The sequence below is a fragment of the Stegodyphus dumicola genome, chromosome 8, assembly GCF_044657685.1.
Source record: "Stegodyphus dumicola isolate Sdum_Otavi_A_Nest chromosome 8, ASM4465768v1".
Lineage (NCBI taxonomy): Eukaryota > Metazoa > Arthropoda > Arachnida > Araneae > Eresidae > Stegodyphus > Stegodyphus dumicola.
The window spans coordinates 143657331-143675593 of record NC_140775.1 but is presented as its reverse complement, the minus strand read 5'-3'; the positions used below and the strand labels follow the sequence as shown (position 1 = coordinate 143675593).

General features: G+C 31.3%; 1 protein-coding gene across 1 annotated transcript in view; it reads left to right on the top strand.

Moving 5' to 3' along the window:
• Nucleotides 1-208: 208 nt before the first annotated feature.
• The window catches only part of LOC118181910 (serine/threonine-protein kinase LMTK1-like), a 68526-nt gene continuing 50471 nt past the window's right edge, over nucleotides 209-18263 (top strand). The window contains exons 1-2 of the mRNA XM_035351144.2: nucleotides 209-484; nucleotides 15439-15545. Of these exons, the coding sequence (XP_035207035.1) occupies nucleotides 466-484; nucleotides 15439-15545 (126 nt within the window). The 5' untranslated portion in view covers nucleotides 209-465. The remainder of the gene's footprint in view (nucleotides 485-15438; nucleotides 15546-18263) is intronic.

Below are 18263 nucleotides of genomic sequence, written 5' to 3'. Positions count from 1 at the left end.
TAGGAGTGATGCATGGAATGTTTCATGAATCACTCGTATTTGTGAAAAATTCATAGATGAGCTAATTTTTTTATTGCTTCAAGAGAAAAAAAAAATTAATAATATGATGCTAAAAACATAGATGCTAAAAATGGAGTTCAGGTCCTTGGCTTAGAGCAAGCCATCTGAAAGTTATTTGTGGAATTCATCTGCAAGCTATGTGAAAAATTTATTTCGTAATTTAAGGTTCACAATAACAACACGCCCCTTCATTGACTAAAAAGTGTTTACTTAATTTTTCATCATTATGTGATTTATGTATGAGCAGGTTTAATAAATTCGAACGTAATAAATTTCGCAAATGCTTCATAATCTATTATTCAGCTCTCAGTTTAGCAACAATGGAGAAGGTAATCAAGAGAACTCTATATTGTGCTCAAATTAAATATCCATAATATAAATTAGAGAATTACAATCTATATCGAAATGGCTGTCGGAGGAGGAGGTAATTATTATCATATTTTGATTATTTTCTGACCCTTTATAGGAAGTTTAAAAGTAATATTAGTCTTTTAGCGGTAATTTTACAGTTTGTTTAAAAATTAGTTGCATGATTGTTTATGTTTTAATAATAGGTACTTAATTTTTGTTATTCAAAAATACTGTTGTTAGTTTTGTACATTCAAGTGTTTGAGAATTCTGTATGAATGCAGTAACTTTGCTGCTAGATTTAAAATTATTAATATGTAAATGGGATGTGTCATTAAGTTTACAGCAGCATGTTATACTGACTTTGCAATTTCTCCAGCATACTAATTCTGAATCTGTCTAGATTTGTATATCATAGCTTCTAAATAAAGATGACATCTTCGGTCTCTGTTGTATTGGGAGGTCTTTATTATCCTATCAAAGTTTATTTTACTTTCTAAATTTTCAAACTTCGCATTTTTGTTTATATTAATACACATTTCTTATAGTCGTATGACCATTATTAATAAAACGTACTCTCTTTTATATTGTTTCAGTAGCTCCTGCTGTTTTATATTGCTGCATAAAAATAACTTTTACTAAAATCATTAGCTTTTGCATATATATACTGCTGTTTAACTGTCCATTTTTTAACTTTCAATCCTTTTTATGAATAAATGTAATGTGTAAATTTTTATGTAAAATCTGGGTAATCGGATTTGAAATATAGCTATCCTCACTTAAGGAACTTTTGTTTTGTGAAACTGATTTGTGAAAGATCTAAAATATTACCTTTTCTCGTGAATAAAAGAAATCTAAAGAAAATTTCTGCTTTTACGAAGAAGAGTAGAAAGAAAAATATGACTTGGTGTTTATTATATGGAATGATTTCAGATTGTGTGTGTGATTATGGCAAAGACTCGAGGGTTATCTGCCTAAGGGGAGGGATGCCTTCGTGGAGGACTTTCTAAGGGAACTGGCTCATATACACGTTTCACATGAGGAAAACCACGAAAACGCCCATGCAGCCAGCCCATTTGCGGGATTCGAACCTCGAAGCAAACTACCAGTGTTCAGCGACTTTACTGCTCGGCTGCTGGAGAAATGATTTCAGAAAAATCTCATTAATTTTAATACAGTTAACAGGTTTAAGACAGTTTATGCAAGCTGTTTTGATTACATATGAAAAACTACATGATAAAAGTAGTTTCTCATTTTCAGAATCCAAACACGTGTCTTGCTTCAAACCTTTCATTTGAACTAGAATATAACAAATTTCAACTTTCAACACCGGGCCAGATGCAGTGATCTTACTGATTCAAATGATGATAAAAAATTAATAAGTGATCTTCATCTTTTCAGTCTCGTATTGTATGTCATATGTTTATTTACATTATCTTAGTTTCCTTTGCTAAATATTTGATGCACAGTGGTCTTTTATGGCTACGAGTGTGCTCACTCTCTTTTCAGTTTTGAAGGGTACATTGTGCAATGATATTTCTATTCAAAGTCAAAGCTCCGGTTAGTCTATATTTTAGGGTGTCCCTGGATTATCATCAAGTTGTTTCATTTACGGCAACCTGAGTAGTTGAATGTTATGGAAACCCTATTACGACGTGATTGCTTGAATGAGTGCGGTGAATTTGACTAATGAGAAAATATTTGGGTGAAAGTGCAGAATTGCCCACTGCTTGGCGTGTTTTTAAGAATTGCACATGCTTGATATCCATGTACACATCTACCTATTTTCACTTAAAAAAAAATCCTAGAATTGCACAAATATGACATTGTGTACTCCCTTGACTTTATCCATGTACACATCAACCTATTTTCACTCAAAAAGTCAAAGAAAATTGACAAAAATTCAAGGCTGATCTTTGGAATATGGTAAAAGGTAGTTTGGCGACATTTTGGAGGCGATAAAGGTTACTACTACCTAGGACTTTGGTAATAATGCGAGAAGTACTCAGTTCCGATTACGCATTATTTTGTGTGAGGGAAATGAGAGATCATGAAATATGTCATGTGACATTAATGGACGAATTACAGTTCTTTAATCGGAAAAGGGGGTAAAAATTTAAAAAATATCGGTAGTACTATATTATTTTGTATTAAGCTTCATTGTGTGTTGTGTGAAATAGTGTTGATTAATTTTCGGATTGCATAGCGTTATGTAAAGTGAAAGAAATTAGCAGTAGTACTGCAGCCGATTGGAACTCTTTCTGTAGGGAAGTGGGTGTGCCACGTAATGAAGATTCTGAAGAAGATTAGGTAAGTTAGTATTTTTAATCATTTGAGGATATTATTTTTATGCATTGTTCTAAATGTAAGGAGTAAATAAATTAATATGGTATTATGGAAAATTGTTATTAGCAATGATTTAGTTTAAAGTAATTAGGATTGTAATCTAATTTTTATTAATTTAATGTATGTGCTTATTTATATTTTAAGTAATGTTTTTTAATTTAATTATATTTTAATTTAATGATCGTCATTTTGTGAGTTATATGTTTGTAGTATTTTGGAATACGTTTGAGTAGAATACGTTGAGTATTTTCATGCATTTTCGTGAAATTTTTCTAATTTATGAGAAAAAAAGCAGTGTACATGGATATAGTGAAGAGTGTGCGCAATGCCATTTTTGTGCAATTCTGGGATGTTTTTTTAAGTAAAAATAAGTCAACATGTACATGGTTTAATTATATTTTAATTAAATGATAGTTTTGTGAATTATATGTTTATAGCAATTTGGTATACGTTTAAGTGGATGTAAACGTGCATGGAAATAATTTAAATATTTGACAGTAAGTATTTGTAACCAGTTTTAATGTTTTGTTATGAATTTGTTAGTGACGTTTATAATAGATAATTTAGAGGTAAAAGTTTTTGGATATTTTATTTATATTATACGTGGAAATGTTCATCATTGGATAGGGTATATACTTTTTCGCGATCAGGTTATTTCATATACGTGCTTTTTACCAAGTTTAAAAGATTCACAAAATTTTAATGCATTTTCGTGCAAATTTTTGTAATTTATGAGAAAATAGCAGTTTAGATGGATAAAGTCAAGAGTGTGCGCAATGCCATTTTTGTGCAATTCTGGGATGTTTTTTTAAGTAAAAATAAGTCGACATGTACATGGTTACTGTGTATGTGCGATTTTGAAAAACGCGGCAAGGAGTTTGCGATTCTGCACTTTTTCCCAATTTTGCAGTTAATATTTGTCATGATTAAGCAGTTTTGTTCCATAAAATTTCTAGCATAAGTGTAATTCGGCTAGGAGATTGTTGGAAAAAGTGTTGAGTAAATAAAAAGAAAAGAAATATATCTTTACTTCGTGAAGACAAAATGGCGGCGAAAAAAAAAATAGAGGGTTGCTGTAGCAGAGTTGGTCGCCAAATTTTCGCCAAAAAATCGCCAAGTTACCATAATCCAAAGATCAGCCAAATCCAATTCTTCTTACTCTTGTAAAAAGCACCAAACAAATAAGTGGGCGATTTTGCACTTTAGCCAATATTTGTAAGGGCTTATTTTTGCTTTGGATGTCATTTAGGATGTACGTTGCTTATTTTGTGCTGTACACCGTAATATGACTGTATGTGATGAGATTAATGTGAAGTTTCTGTATGATTTGAAATGAAAGCACTAATTGACTGGTGTGAAAATGAAGGTTTACTTAGTAGTTGAAAGGAAAGCTACTAAGTAATGAAATGACTCCATAAAATTTCATTACTTACTTTGTTACTATCTTCTTGAACTCCAGAGCTCCATGAAATCTGATGTCACTCTTGATCAAGAAGTAATTCTAGAGAATGATTAGTTTTTTTTTGTGTGGCAATGTTATCTGTATTCCATGAATTTTTTTTTTTTTTTTTTTTAGTTGTAGTTTTTATTTTGGTTTGAGATGTAAACATTAATAAATTTGAATTTAAATGAAAGATTTGGAATCTTCTTTTTAGAGTTTGATATATGCCTCAGTTCCAGCCAAGAAATATTTGTAATTAATGTGTACTATATTATTTTCCTTTTTTTCTTTTTTTCTTTTGGAACAGTAGTCATTATAAGTATCCTGTTTGTGCAAAGGAAATGCGTATGGTTGTATGTAAAGATCAATCAGATGGTTTGAATGGGTTTGTCGCAAGAGAGGTTCATGCAGAAATGCTTTCGTCACTATGGAGAATATTTTTTACTCCTATTTTTGTGAATATCTGTGATGATGGCAGTATGTATATTCTAGCTCAGATAATTTTTGAAAGTGTTTGGATGCCGTTAAGGAATTTTGTGTGCAACAGACTGAAGACACGGAAATTTCTAAATATGGTTAGTTGATATTTCCTTTTTGTAGTGTGTATATGCGATAAGATGTATTTCCTTGTTTATGTTATTTCATTGTGTAATTTAAAATGTAGTTTACTGAGCTTCGATTGGCTACAAATTTTGTTCAGTTTTGGTGATGAGTAACTTTGTTTTAACATTATAGGGTGCCATCATTTCCTGATTTTTTTAAGCAAAAATAGATCAATGTGTACATGGACAAAGTCAAGAGAGTGCACAGTGGCGAGTTTGTGCAATTTTCTGATTTTTATAAACTGAAAAATAGATCGATGTATACATGGACACCGAGTTTTTGCAGTTCTTTGGCTTGTTATTTTGATTTTGTGTAGTTTGTGCACATCTTAAAATTGTGCCTTGGTGGTCAATCGCCAATGGGCACCCTTAAATATATTTTTGCCCAAACCTCCATTAACTAGCAGTTTCTAAATCTCCAGATCCTCAGTATAAGAGACTACTGTCTTCATTTTTAGTATATATTTGTTAATAACAAGTAACAATCGTGATCCTTTTAATGCCTGTTTAATGAGGTTTGACTATATGGTTTGTATATTTTTTAAATTATTCTTTCTTTTACAGTTATTTTTAGGTTTTAAAAAATGTTTAAAACATAAAAGAACTGGCATGAGAGACTGAAAATATTTTGATGACCTTGGAGGCATTAAAAGGCTTTTTCCATGTAAATAGTAATTATGCTTTCATGTTCCACTGTTTTGGCTAACAGAAGGGTTTTTCAGGAATGTTGTACATTCATAAAGTGAACAAAACTTGTATAAACATATTATAATGCAAGTAGAGGAATTTTATTTTGTTTAAAAGAAATATAGCATGTTTGTCTCAACAAAATTAAGCAAAGCATGCATGTTCCCCCCCTTAACTATAGAGCTTTTTATTCTAAAATAAAACAGTCCTATGTCTGATAGGCTTTAAAATTATTTTAAATTTTTATTTTATTAAAATTAAATTACAGTGGTACCTTTTATAATGCAAAATTATATTGCATTTCATTTCAGCTGGTGCATGAATAAGACATACATTATGAACTGGATATGGATATTATAAAATGCATGCATAATAGAGCTGAGCCCATTTAGAAAAAGATGCTCTTCACATTCTGTCTTGTAATAAAAAAAAAGGGAGGGGCGGAGTTTGCTTGTCACAGCTTGTAGAGATTGAATATTATGAAATCAAAGCTGCTTGTCTTATAGACATTTAGAATTAGGTGGAGTCAACTACACTCTTAGCTCCCATAGCATTGGTGACTTTCTACCTCATGTTCTGTGTGTTAAGGTTTAGTTTAGTTTGGTTTACTTAATTATGGTAAAGCATGTGCCTGCGGGGAAGGGACGGCTTTGTGGAGGACTTTCTAAGGGAACCTGACTCGTTTACATGTTGCATATGGAAAAAAACCATGAAAATGCCCATGCAGTCAGCCCTTTAGCCTGGAATCGAATCCAGGTCATAACTACCAGTGTTCAGCAACTTTACCACTCAGCTGATGGTGAGTGGTAATTCTGTGTGTTAAGCTAGTGCTTTTTGTTATAATTTACTGTGATTATAGCTTCCGTAGAGAGTTGTTGGACTTAAATAACTCAGATTTATTAAAATATTTTACAGCCAACTTTGTTGAGGATATTTCATGCAAAGGACTTTTTTAAAACTAACTAGAGATCCAGAACTTGATTTTGTCACAAAGAAAAGCTGGAATAAGGAGTTGCAAAGTGGGAAGAAAAATAATTGGCCAAGCCTGATATTTCTCCACAAGTTTATAAGCTTGAGAGTTTCTGGACTGTATGGAAGCTAAAAAATTAAAATACTGAGGATTTTAATGCAGTGTTTTAAGATCTGTCATCTCAAAATTTAATGGCACATCCAGAGAAGATACATAATGACATATCCAGGGAATTAATAAGGAGCTTGATCATGCCATGAAAGAAATATAAAATTATGACCACAAGGAAACAGCTGAGCATGGTTAAACCAATGTTAAACTTGACAGTTGTAAGCCCATTGAGAAAGGTTGGATTAAGCCGAATAAGACCAACAAACAACTGGAAACTAGTTTCCTGTATATACAGTACAAAGTCCATAATCCGGACTCGTCAGGACTTCCGCGATTCTGGATTGAGGGTTCTTCCGGATTATAGATCATCAATTTAAATCTGGTAAGATGGCATGCAGAAATTATATAATTAAAAATATGAAACCGTAATTTATGAAATAAAGAGCAATTATGATCTAAAGGATATCAAAATTTACAAAAAAAAAAAACCTTAATATTTATTTGTTTACTTTATTAAACATTTATTTCAATATAAGTTATTTCATTTGCTTCATTTTTGTGCTAAATGCACATTGTAACATTTAATGTGCATGTGTGAAACGCATTGCATGCATGCGTAAAGCATAAAAAAAAAAGTCTGTGGCTTTGAGGTCCGGATTATAGATCATTCCGAATAATAGACATCCGGATTACAGATTTTGTACTGTATATTATAGTATAAGATCAGGCAGAAAAATTAGTTTCCAGGATTTACAGTAATAGATATATAATACAGTCAAAAGTCTTTAATCCGGATGTCCATAATCCAGAATGATCTATAATCCAGACTTCAAAGCTACAAACTTTCTGCGCATGCGCATAATACGATTACGCATGCGCATTTAATGTATAACGGACGGTATAAGCTAAGCTAAAATTATCTAATTATCTAGTTCAGTTAATGTTGTTCCTTAATCTTCTAATTGTATCCGGCTTATTATATTTTGCAGACTGTTAGAGCAATTTTATAAAAGTAAGCTTGAACTTTTGATTATGTCAAAAAGAATTTCTGATTCTGGAGATACCAAAGGATCTACAAAGCGAAAGCATGTTTCGATGTCCGTCAAACAAAAAGTGGAATTACTGCAAAAAATGGATAAAGGCGTATCCTTTCATTCTCTAACCATTCCGAAATATATTTATCAATTTCACGCTGCTCTGCGGGGGGGGGGGGGGGGGGGGCACGACGTGGCGCGCAATAAACTGGAAGTTGATCTGTCTGCACTATCCTTATCTTGAGGGCAGATGTTTTTATTTTATTCGGCTTATAATTCCTTACTAAATGTAGTATTTCATCTCGATGTACTCCGTCTTTGATATGATTTAAATCAAATTCCTCGTCATTATAAATATCACGAATACACATCAAATAGTTTTCTGGTTTGTTTAATAAAGTAAACAAATAAATATTAAGCTTTTTCTTTTTGTAAATTTTGATACCCTTTAGATCATAATTGCTTTATTTCATAAATTACGGTTTCATATTTTTAATTTCATGTATATATTTTTTTTTTTTTAATGTTATATGGATGCACATTTGATTTTTTTCTTCCATAATAAAACCTGTGGGAAGTTCCAATTCTTAATTTCACTTTGGTGCTAAATAAAATACCTCATTATTGAAGAAACCATCATTTTAGCATAAATTTATGTCATCAATAATTTGACTCTGAACCTACATATCTACTTAGCATACATCTCAAACCAAAACATTCTACATAGAAACATTACTCATTTTACATATACTAATATTTTATATCGCTGATGCCAACCTGGCAAATCATTATTTATTATATTTTGCTTTCATCACCTCATGTTTATCCAGCACATGACATTTGAAGAAATGACTCATGCAGCAATGCCTAAGCATTTTTTTTTCCACATTAGTAATTGAATAATAAAGAGTGTGGCAACCTTTGCTGTTGACATTACACTTGTTGATTATTACAGATTTAAGTTAAATGCGCTAAGAAATGTTGATAACGAAAAATTTAACAATATGCTAAAAATAAATTTTGTTAATGATACTCATAGGCTGAAAGATTACATTTAATGCTATTTGAATTAAGAATAACAGATTTGTTATTCACATAATTCCAAAACCAGCACCTCGTTGGCCTCTTATGGCCTCATTGGGTGCCAGAATTTAGGGAAGACAAAATTTCCAGAATTGTTAAATTGCAATTTAAGCACTGAGCAACAAAATTAAAGCGTGACAAAATTTTTAGAATTTAGGGAAAGCACTGAAACCTAAAATTTAGGGGTGGCAAAAATTTAGAACCTAGGGAGGCACTTGGTAGCAGAATTTAGGACTTGCAGCATCAGGTGGCCCGGCCCACCTGATGCTGCAGCTATCTAGTGCTGGCCCTCAATAAGCCGAAAGCATATTTGAGAATTTATTTATTCACTACTCAGGTAAGCCTTAAGAATGTGCAAGAAATAGACATTAGTATAATAAATAACTAAACTAATGCAATTCAGACTTAATTGTCTCAGTGCATGATAGAAGCAAGACACAATTTAGTGGAACAACTTGTCTTTTGTTGACAAACTCATGATACATAGTCAATAATGTATAGCGGAAGCTGTTAAGCTAGGCTAAAATTATACTTTACAGATTCCATGGAATTTCAGTTAATATAGCAGATTGCAATGTTCCTTAACATTTTGATTTGATGTAGCTTATTATTTTTTACAGGTTATTTTTTGTGGATTCTGATACACCACCTGCAATGAATAAAAGAAAAATTATTCTATATGCTAAAAAAGACAGTCATGACCAAATGATGATTGAATGGGTCAGACAGCGTTGCAGCGAGGTTGTGCCATTGACGGGTCCAATGCTAATGGCTCTAGCCAAAATATTTCATGAAGAATTGAATTTAAAAACTGAGTGCACATATTTGACAGATGATTAACCAAATTTAAAAATTGCCTTGGTATAAGGCAATTAACCCTTTGAGGATGGGCGTCCCATATACGCATTCCCTAAGAACGTCTCTTACAGGCGGGCGTCCCATCCACACATTACTAGAAATTGCATTCAGAGAGCGGGTGATGCATATATGTATTTTCAGCTGGAACATTTTTCTGAAGGCCTCAAGAAGGCATCCTATGGCTATTACATTTGAAATGAACACAGTTTTAGGTTTCTGACCTTGAGTTTGATATATTCTACCTGACTTTGGTATTTTACTTATCAACTGTTGCGAGGGTGGGGAGGGAAAGCATAAACAGAGGTGGGCTTTTTAAATTCCCAGGTGCTAATATAAACATTTGCCTGTCTGATTTATATCCAATTCCTTTTTTATTCTATTTTTTTCCTCTTTTAGTGTTACTATGTGAAGTTCTGTTACGTTTTGCATTGCCTTCAGATACATTTGCATTTCTTCTCTTTTTATTTTGAAAGCCTCACCTCCAGTCTATTATGGCAGGAAAGCACTATTTATCAGTGGAAGAATACCCTTGTATGGCTAATGAACTATTTACTAATGCAGATGAGAGTGAGGATTCATTTTCTAAAGAGTTAGAAAGTGATACTTTTTCTAAGCATTAGAAAGTGATACTTCTCCGTGCTTCAAGATTTACCACACTCAGTCTTCATTTGAAATTTTGTCACTTCTTACTCTAAATAGTCTGTATTGTGTTGTTTTATTAGTTTTAAACTTTATTGATGGATTTTATCAATTAAAACTTTGGAATAATTTGAATAGTGCTCACAAAAATTATTTTACAAGATAAGCAATTGTTTAAGTATATTTTCATGTAAAATAAAGAAAAAAAGTTATTAAGTGCTAAATTTAACATATATAAGAGCTCAAGTAATAATCTAAATTGATACCAAAAATTACGATGCTAGAAGTGAAAAAAAGTAACTTAAATAGCTTAACTGAAAGAAATGTAACAAATAAAAACAAATTGAAAGAAATGTAAGCTAGACAAATAAATATTAAGCTTTTATTCGTAAATTTTTATACCCTTTAGATCATAACTGCTTCATTATTTCGTAAATCACAGTTTCATATTTTTAATTTTAATAATTTCTATCTTCCATTTTACTAGATTTAAACTAAGTATCTAATATCCGAAAAAATCTCAAATTGGAGATCACCAAAGTCCCTACGATGTGTAGCGTGTATATAAGTCAATTTCCCTTAGAAAGTTCTCCATGAAGGCATCCCTCCCCATAGGCAGATAGCCCTAGTGTGCTTTGCCATACAAAAATAAAACAAACCTAGTGTGCTTTGCCATAATTAAATTTAAAAAAAAAAAAAAAGTCCATCTGAGTCCGGATCTCAGACTTTGTACTGTGTTATCTTTTTTGTTTAGATTTGTAATAATTTTCTTTTATTTTTATGAAAGGGCAATGGTGTGAATGTATAAAATTCAGAGGTTCCTCATGTGAAATATGGAATAAAATTTTAAGTCTCCCTCAAAAAAAGTGTAGTAGTGAATCACCTGTACCTTTTTTATGATATCGTATCTCAAAACCAAAAATTATTTGCTGTATAGAACATTCTGCTTCATTTTGGAGCACCAAAAATTACAGAGAGCATTTATTTTCTGATCATCAAGTAATAAATGCACATGAAAAAGGCTTTCTCAAATTTTCTTGTGCAGAAGATATGTTGGTTTTTTTCCTTTTTCTAATATTTAGCTCAGAAAGTCACAAGCTTATATTTTTTTCAGAAAGTCTCTAAATACTAATAAATTATAATTTGTTTTCTTAACTTTTTCTAAAATGTATTGCATTTTAGTGTGATGTTTATTTTTTAAGAAATTTAACACATTGAATAAATTGATAGTAAAAATTCTCAATATACTGTATTTTTGAAAAGGTTAATATATAAATTTTTAAACTGTTTTATGTATCTACCGTCTTTTTCTGAAAATAAGACATCCTCCGAAAATAAGCCCTATCGTGATTTTCGGAACTCTTATTAAAATAAGACATCCCCCGAAAATAATCCCTAGTTAAAATATAAAATAATGTGACAAAAAGAATTCGTTAAAAAATGCTGTTGATTTATTAAGTAATAATATGTTTAGCTTTCCTAATACTCGTATTTCAGAGAAATGTTTGAAACAAAATATTCCGAGAAATTAATGCCTTATGTTGTATTAAAAATACAACATAAGGCATTAATTTCTCAACATTATGTTTAATATTCTCTCATTATGTTTAAATACAACATAAGGCAGCAGTCTACATTGAGCGACAGTGCAGGTATACAACGTTCATTCATTTTAGTCTTGTAAGTCTGATTATTTCCTCATACGTAATTTTATTTAAAAATAAAGTGAATAATTTTTAACCTTAGTTAAAATGAGTACAAAACGAAAGAGCTATTCCGTCAAGTACAAAAAGGGAATCGTGGAAGACTCCAGGGGTGTAAATCTTGTAGCATTCTGTAAAGAGAAGATGCTGGATCTCCGTATGGTTCGTAAATGGTGTGCAGACTACGATTACTTGTGTCAACTGGTGGACCAAGGAAATGAGACAAAATGCAGAGTTAGATCAGGTCGGCAGTCGTTATTTTCTGAGTTGGAAGATGCATCTGGGAAAGGATTACAGGCAGGAGAGCAATGGCTTTGGTTGTGCGCAGGGTTGATATTCAAAAATTTGCCCTTGAAACAGCAATTGAATTTGATATATCCACAGAAGAATTTAAAGCATCGTCACACTGGTTGGACAACTTCCTTAAACGATATGAACTGTCTCTAAGGAGATCAGCAATATTGTTTAAGCTGGAAGACAATGAAGTTGTTAAGCGTGCACTTACATTTAAGCTTTTTGTTGATGGCATCGATTTTTCGAAATACCAACTCTCCAGCATGATTGCTATGTATGAGACTGCGGTATTTGTAGGCCAAGGAGCTCAAACAAAAGTTCACCACACGGCTTCTTCGTCAATTTACGTTCCTTCTACCGGTTACGATAGTGCACATGTCACCTGTATTTTGGTGATTCATCTAGATGGCAAGAAAGTATCACCATTTTTAATCACTAAAGGTAAAAAAGACCAGATTCAACGTATTTCAGGTTTTATGTCATTGAAAGTGAAAAAGCCTGGTGCACCCAAGCAGTTATAAGAAAGTGGGTTGATTTTGTGCTGTCACCACTGTTGAGGGGTCAGAATAGAAGTTTACTAGTTTGGGATTCAGCCAGTACTCACCGCGCTAAAGACATGAAAAACTTTCTTGCTAAGAGGAAAATTGATCAAATAATGATTCTGGCAGGAATGACTGGTTACCTCCAGACACTTGACATTGCAATAAACAAGCCATTCAAGGATCATTTGCGGATGGAAATCAATGAATATATTGAAAACAGAATGGTTAGAAATCATCGAGGTAATTTTGTAAAACCAGACTTACAAGAAGTTGTGAATTGGGTAGAAAATTCATGGGTCAAAATAACTGATAGTGATGTTTGCAATGCACTACGAACAGGCTACTTAGACAAGAAGTATTCATTTAACGATAGCTATATCGCAAGACGTGAGAGATTTGGACCAATGATTCAACAGGAAATGAATTTGGAAGAAAATCAGAATATAATTCAGAATTTTATTTATAACGATGTTCCAGAAGAAGATGACATGACTGTAATTGAATAAATTTAAATTTCTGTGTTCTGTGTAAAATAAATATTAAATAAAAATATATGAATATGCTTTTATATGAATATAAAATATATGAATATGCCCTCCCCCGAAAATAAGCCCTAGCGCGTATTATTGGACCAAAAAAGAAAGTAAGACAGTGTCTTATTTTCGGAAAAAGACGGTAATAAAATTTGAAATTCTCTCCCAATTTCAATACATAAGAAACGTACATATTACATTAGAAAAGTTGTCAGATTTTTGTATTTGAATCTCAGTATAATTAAAGTACTGGATTTATATTTGATTTCCACAATAGTATTTTTTCACAGAAGACTAGGTGCAGTGCTTTGCTTTTACAAATATAACGTGTGAAGGATTAATGCATGTAACAGACAAATTTTTGGAAAAAATATAACAAAACATGAGAAATGTAAAATGTGAAAATCTTCTTTATAATGTGTTATATATATGCAGTTCATAATCTGAAAAAGAGGTCCATGAGTGGTAAGACTGTTGAATACTGATAGTTATATTTAAATCCTAACAAATGGGCTTTTGGACACATTTTGCTCAGCTTATCTGGTCTGATGATCTCCTAAAATATTAAATGAAGAGCAAAGTATTTGTACCCAATACTATAAGTGATCTGCAAAACAGGATTACTGTGGCTTTGGAGACCGACATGCCAGTTAATTATTATGCCAGGCCATTATGTGTCTTGTAGGTATTACAAAAAACAGATCAACTATTGGAACAGGTATCATATAACCAAAAAATGCACATATCAAACATTTGAAGGTACATACTTTAAAGTTGTAGATTTCCAATACTACTAGAATTTATATTTCTGTAAAACATACTTATCTTACTTAAATCTACTTCCAGAGTAGGTTTAGAAAAATTAATATTGCTGACATTCAAGATCAGATAAAAGTATGTCATACTTAACTGACAGAAACATGTAAAATTAAAGTAAGGCAAAAATAGCAGCTTGACATAAAATCTTTTGTCAGTTTTAAGAATTAACTGATATAGGTCCATCTTCTGAAGTAAAAAAAAAAAACACTTCTCAGATTTTGCAAGCACCATATATCAGGTAACCCTTGAAATTAATAAAAATTATTCAAACACTGCATTTGTCTAAGCTTTTTGATTTATTTTAACCTTTAAATTTATGGTCTATCAAAATTTTGAATTTTGTGAAAACTATATATTTTGAAGAATTGGGGATCACAGTTGGGGAAATTAATTTTTTTATTAGGTTCGTTCCTTGTTTGGAAGGAAATCGGCCTTTTTCATTACCAGAATGGAACCCACTCGACAATTACTCTGAGCTGAAAGTTCTTGAAATTTCTCTAAATGTCTTCAAATATTGCTGTGGTATATAAAAGTAAAATATATTTATCCTTTCTGAGCAACAGTAATACTATTAGGTTTTTGCAACATTAAATGAGGTACAAAATGTCCATTATGATATCTTCAGTGGTGAACTGTAGGATGTTTATATGAGCCCTTTGTTAAATTTGTCTTGAAATTGCAAACTCCATGTTCTTTTTGTTTGTTTATTAAAAACCATCATAACTTGGAATACGACAAAAAAGAATGCATACAAAAATGTTAGCATTGCTTCACTGAAGTTTGTTATGAGCATGGTTGCAGGAAGAATGGTTATGCACATAGTTGCCAGAGTTTCATTCATTATGAAAATTTGGCAAGTTCTACTTAAGTAGTTGTGTTAATACATTACTCCTGAGGACTTGTACCTGTTTGCCCTTGAAATTGATAGAGTTCTTGACGTTCTTCTATGTCAAACACAAGGTTGTTGCTTTGCTACTTTTATAGAAAAACAAGTTCTGTAGATATGTTTATCAATTTATATCTGGGGTGAATACCTAATAAAAATGTAAAATATTTACGTATAAATCATTATTTGCAATTATATGTTATCAATATTTTTCTTTTATAAAAAAGTGCCACATTCTGCCAAGATAATTCCTCTAATACTTAACTAGTACTATTCATTTATGTATTAATGAATGTTATGTGTCCTGTCAAAAAATAGAAATGTGAGTGTTAATTGCATTTTATCCTAATTGCACTATATCTTCCTCTCCTTTTTTCTCTATTTCAAACATTTTCAAATTTTTATCATTCTGATAAAAAAATTTCTTTTTATCAGGTTATTTATATAATTTTTGTAAGCTTAATAATCATACATTTTATTAGGTAACATGGACAATTCTGTGATATTAATTGCTGCAAGTGCCTTTGGGGTTTCAACTATCATTATTGCTTTCATAGGTTGTATGTGGTGCCGCAATAAATGGAAAAAGGCATGTATTTTTGAAATATTTTCTGCACTTTGCTGGTATTTAATTTACGTGTAAACTTTACTAATAGTTCATTGACTTCAGTATGAGAAGGAAGCAGTACTGTATTAGTGTTTCCTTTAATTTTGTTTAGCGTAAATAGTTTTAATTTTTGAATGAAACCTGTAGGAATACAAAAGAAGTGAATTTTAATTTCAAATTTATTACAAATATATACTCTATTAATATTTTAAAGAAATTTTCAATGTTTCAGAATGTCTTATTAAATATGAAAATGTCTTATTACAGTCCAGGCTAATTTTAGCCTATTTTTCAGGAAATATTAAGCTATGGAACATATAGTACTTGTAAGTTGGTACTGTTCTGTTATCAAGACCGGATTCAGAACTGTGTGTATGTATGTGCATATATATATGCACACATAGTACATTCGTAAGTACATATATACATGCATACATGATCACCTACATCCATAATTACAGTTCTGAATCTGGTCCTGATAACAGAACATTACCTGTAAAATTTTATAATTTAGAACTTTTTATTATTTTTTAAATTTTATTTCATATTCATAAATTTTTCACTTGTATGTGGTTTGTTTTTAGTACCTTCAAGTTTATAAAAAACTATATCTAGTAGTTTTAACTATATATACTAACAGTTTTAACTATATACAACTATAACTATTTTACTATATATAGTTGTTATAACTCTCTACAACTATAACTATATATACTATTTTTAACTATTTTACAACTATTTATAGTAGTGGTATATATAATTTGTTTAATACCTTTAAATTTATAAAAACTATTTTTGTATTTATGAATTGTTATTAACTGCATATGCAGTATTGTGCTGATAGTTATAATTGAAAGCATTTTTTTTAATATTACAGTCTAATTAATTAAAATGTATTCATATCCACCACTCCATTTTGTCAATTTGATACATGTTCTTTCAAAATTAGGCAAAAATGCAGCCTTAGATTGGCATTGATTTTTAATAAGACCCTGCCAGCTTTGAAGATGATCTAGCATAGGTCTGTCTCTTTCAGGAGCAAAAAATTTTTGCTGTGACACTCTAGAATTGCTTTTTTTGCCTAATTTAATTTTCTACTTTAGCATTTTTCTATTTCACTTGCATGCCCTCTTATGTAATAATAATTATTACTGCAGTGCTTTCTTAATTTTATTAATTGGTATACAAAATAGGAGTTAGTAACCAAGACTACCATTAATATATATAAAATGCTTTTGAACCACTGTTAAAGTTTATAAAAATAGAGACTCAAAAAAATACAGGTATATTTTGCTTAATTTTACTATCAGATATTCAGCATAGGATTCCCCCCCCACACTACCTAAAGGCCTGTATTTTTTTTAGAAAGTGAACTGAATATTAAAAAGCAAAATAATACTGAAATGGTTAGTTAGTTCTGTGATTAAGGATATGCTATTTGTCTCATTTTAGTTGTTTCCAAGGCATTACTTCTAGAAATTCTGAATAAAATTTTTAGGGAGTGCACATTTTTCTGCCAAAGGGATTTGAATTTGAATTAGTTATAAGTAACATTATGATGAAAAAATATGCCTGAAGACATAAAGATGATATTTTGGCACGCTTTTTAATTTTAGCATGTCATTAGACCCTCTAGCTGGCAAAGGTTTGACTTTAAAATCCAAAATTTATCAAAATTGCTATAGGAAAGCATTTTCTTGAATACAATACCAAAATGCCCCTGCCACTTTATGCCTGCATTGTTTTAGTATACTGCTTTAATTTCTTCTTATGTATATTTCAAGATACATTTGTGTATAATTACTTAAAGGCATTATAAAAATGTTCTATTGCAGGCACACATATCGGGTAAGACCGTAACTTCGTGCGAATTAAGAGTATGCATGGAATTCACTATGACGCATTTATTAAAAAAATACAATTTTGACCCTGTTGAATCTTGCCGTCGTTTGACTAGCTTATTATTCAGTTCATCACCAAATTTCTTAAATATCAAACGCATTTTAGTACCCATAGAAGATGAATATAGATAGATAATCAGTACAAACGTGCCGTGCCACATTTTTTATTTTCGTGTGGTGAATCTGCCAGGTTTGCAGCGATAAAAATTAATAATGTGCATGGTGATACACTATTAGTGTAAGGACTTCCCAGAAATGGTTTAAAAATTTTTAAGTTGGAAAAAACAGCATTGACGATAATCCCCGTTCAGGAAGTTTAAAACTGTCAGAACCAAATCAAACAATTAATTCAGAAGTTTATAGTGAACAACTTTGCTGTCTAAACTCAAAATTGATCAAAAAACACCCACGATTGGTGAATATCAAGAAAGTGTTGTTTCATCATCATAACGCTATACTGCATACGTCTCGAACAACGCTACAAAAAATTAGTGAATTTAATTGGGAGCTTTTGCCACAACCTACTTACTCCCCAGATATTGCCCCAAGTAATTTTCACTTATTTTGTGCCTTACAAAATGTTTTACTGGGGGAAAAATTAAACTCTAAACAGGATGTACACAATGGACTTTCAAGTTTTTTTTTGCATCAAAACCAGAGTCTTTCTACAGCAATGGCATAAAAAAGCTGCCTGTAAGATGGCAAGACATTGCAGATAATGGAGAAAAATATATAATTTATTAACCTCTTCGTCGTCTGTAACGCGTCTAGCGCATTCAAGTGAAACTTCTGCAGGGCA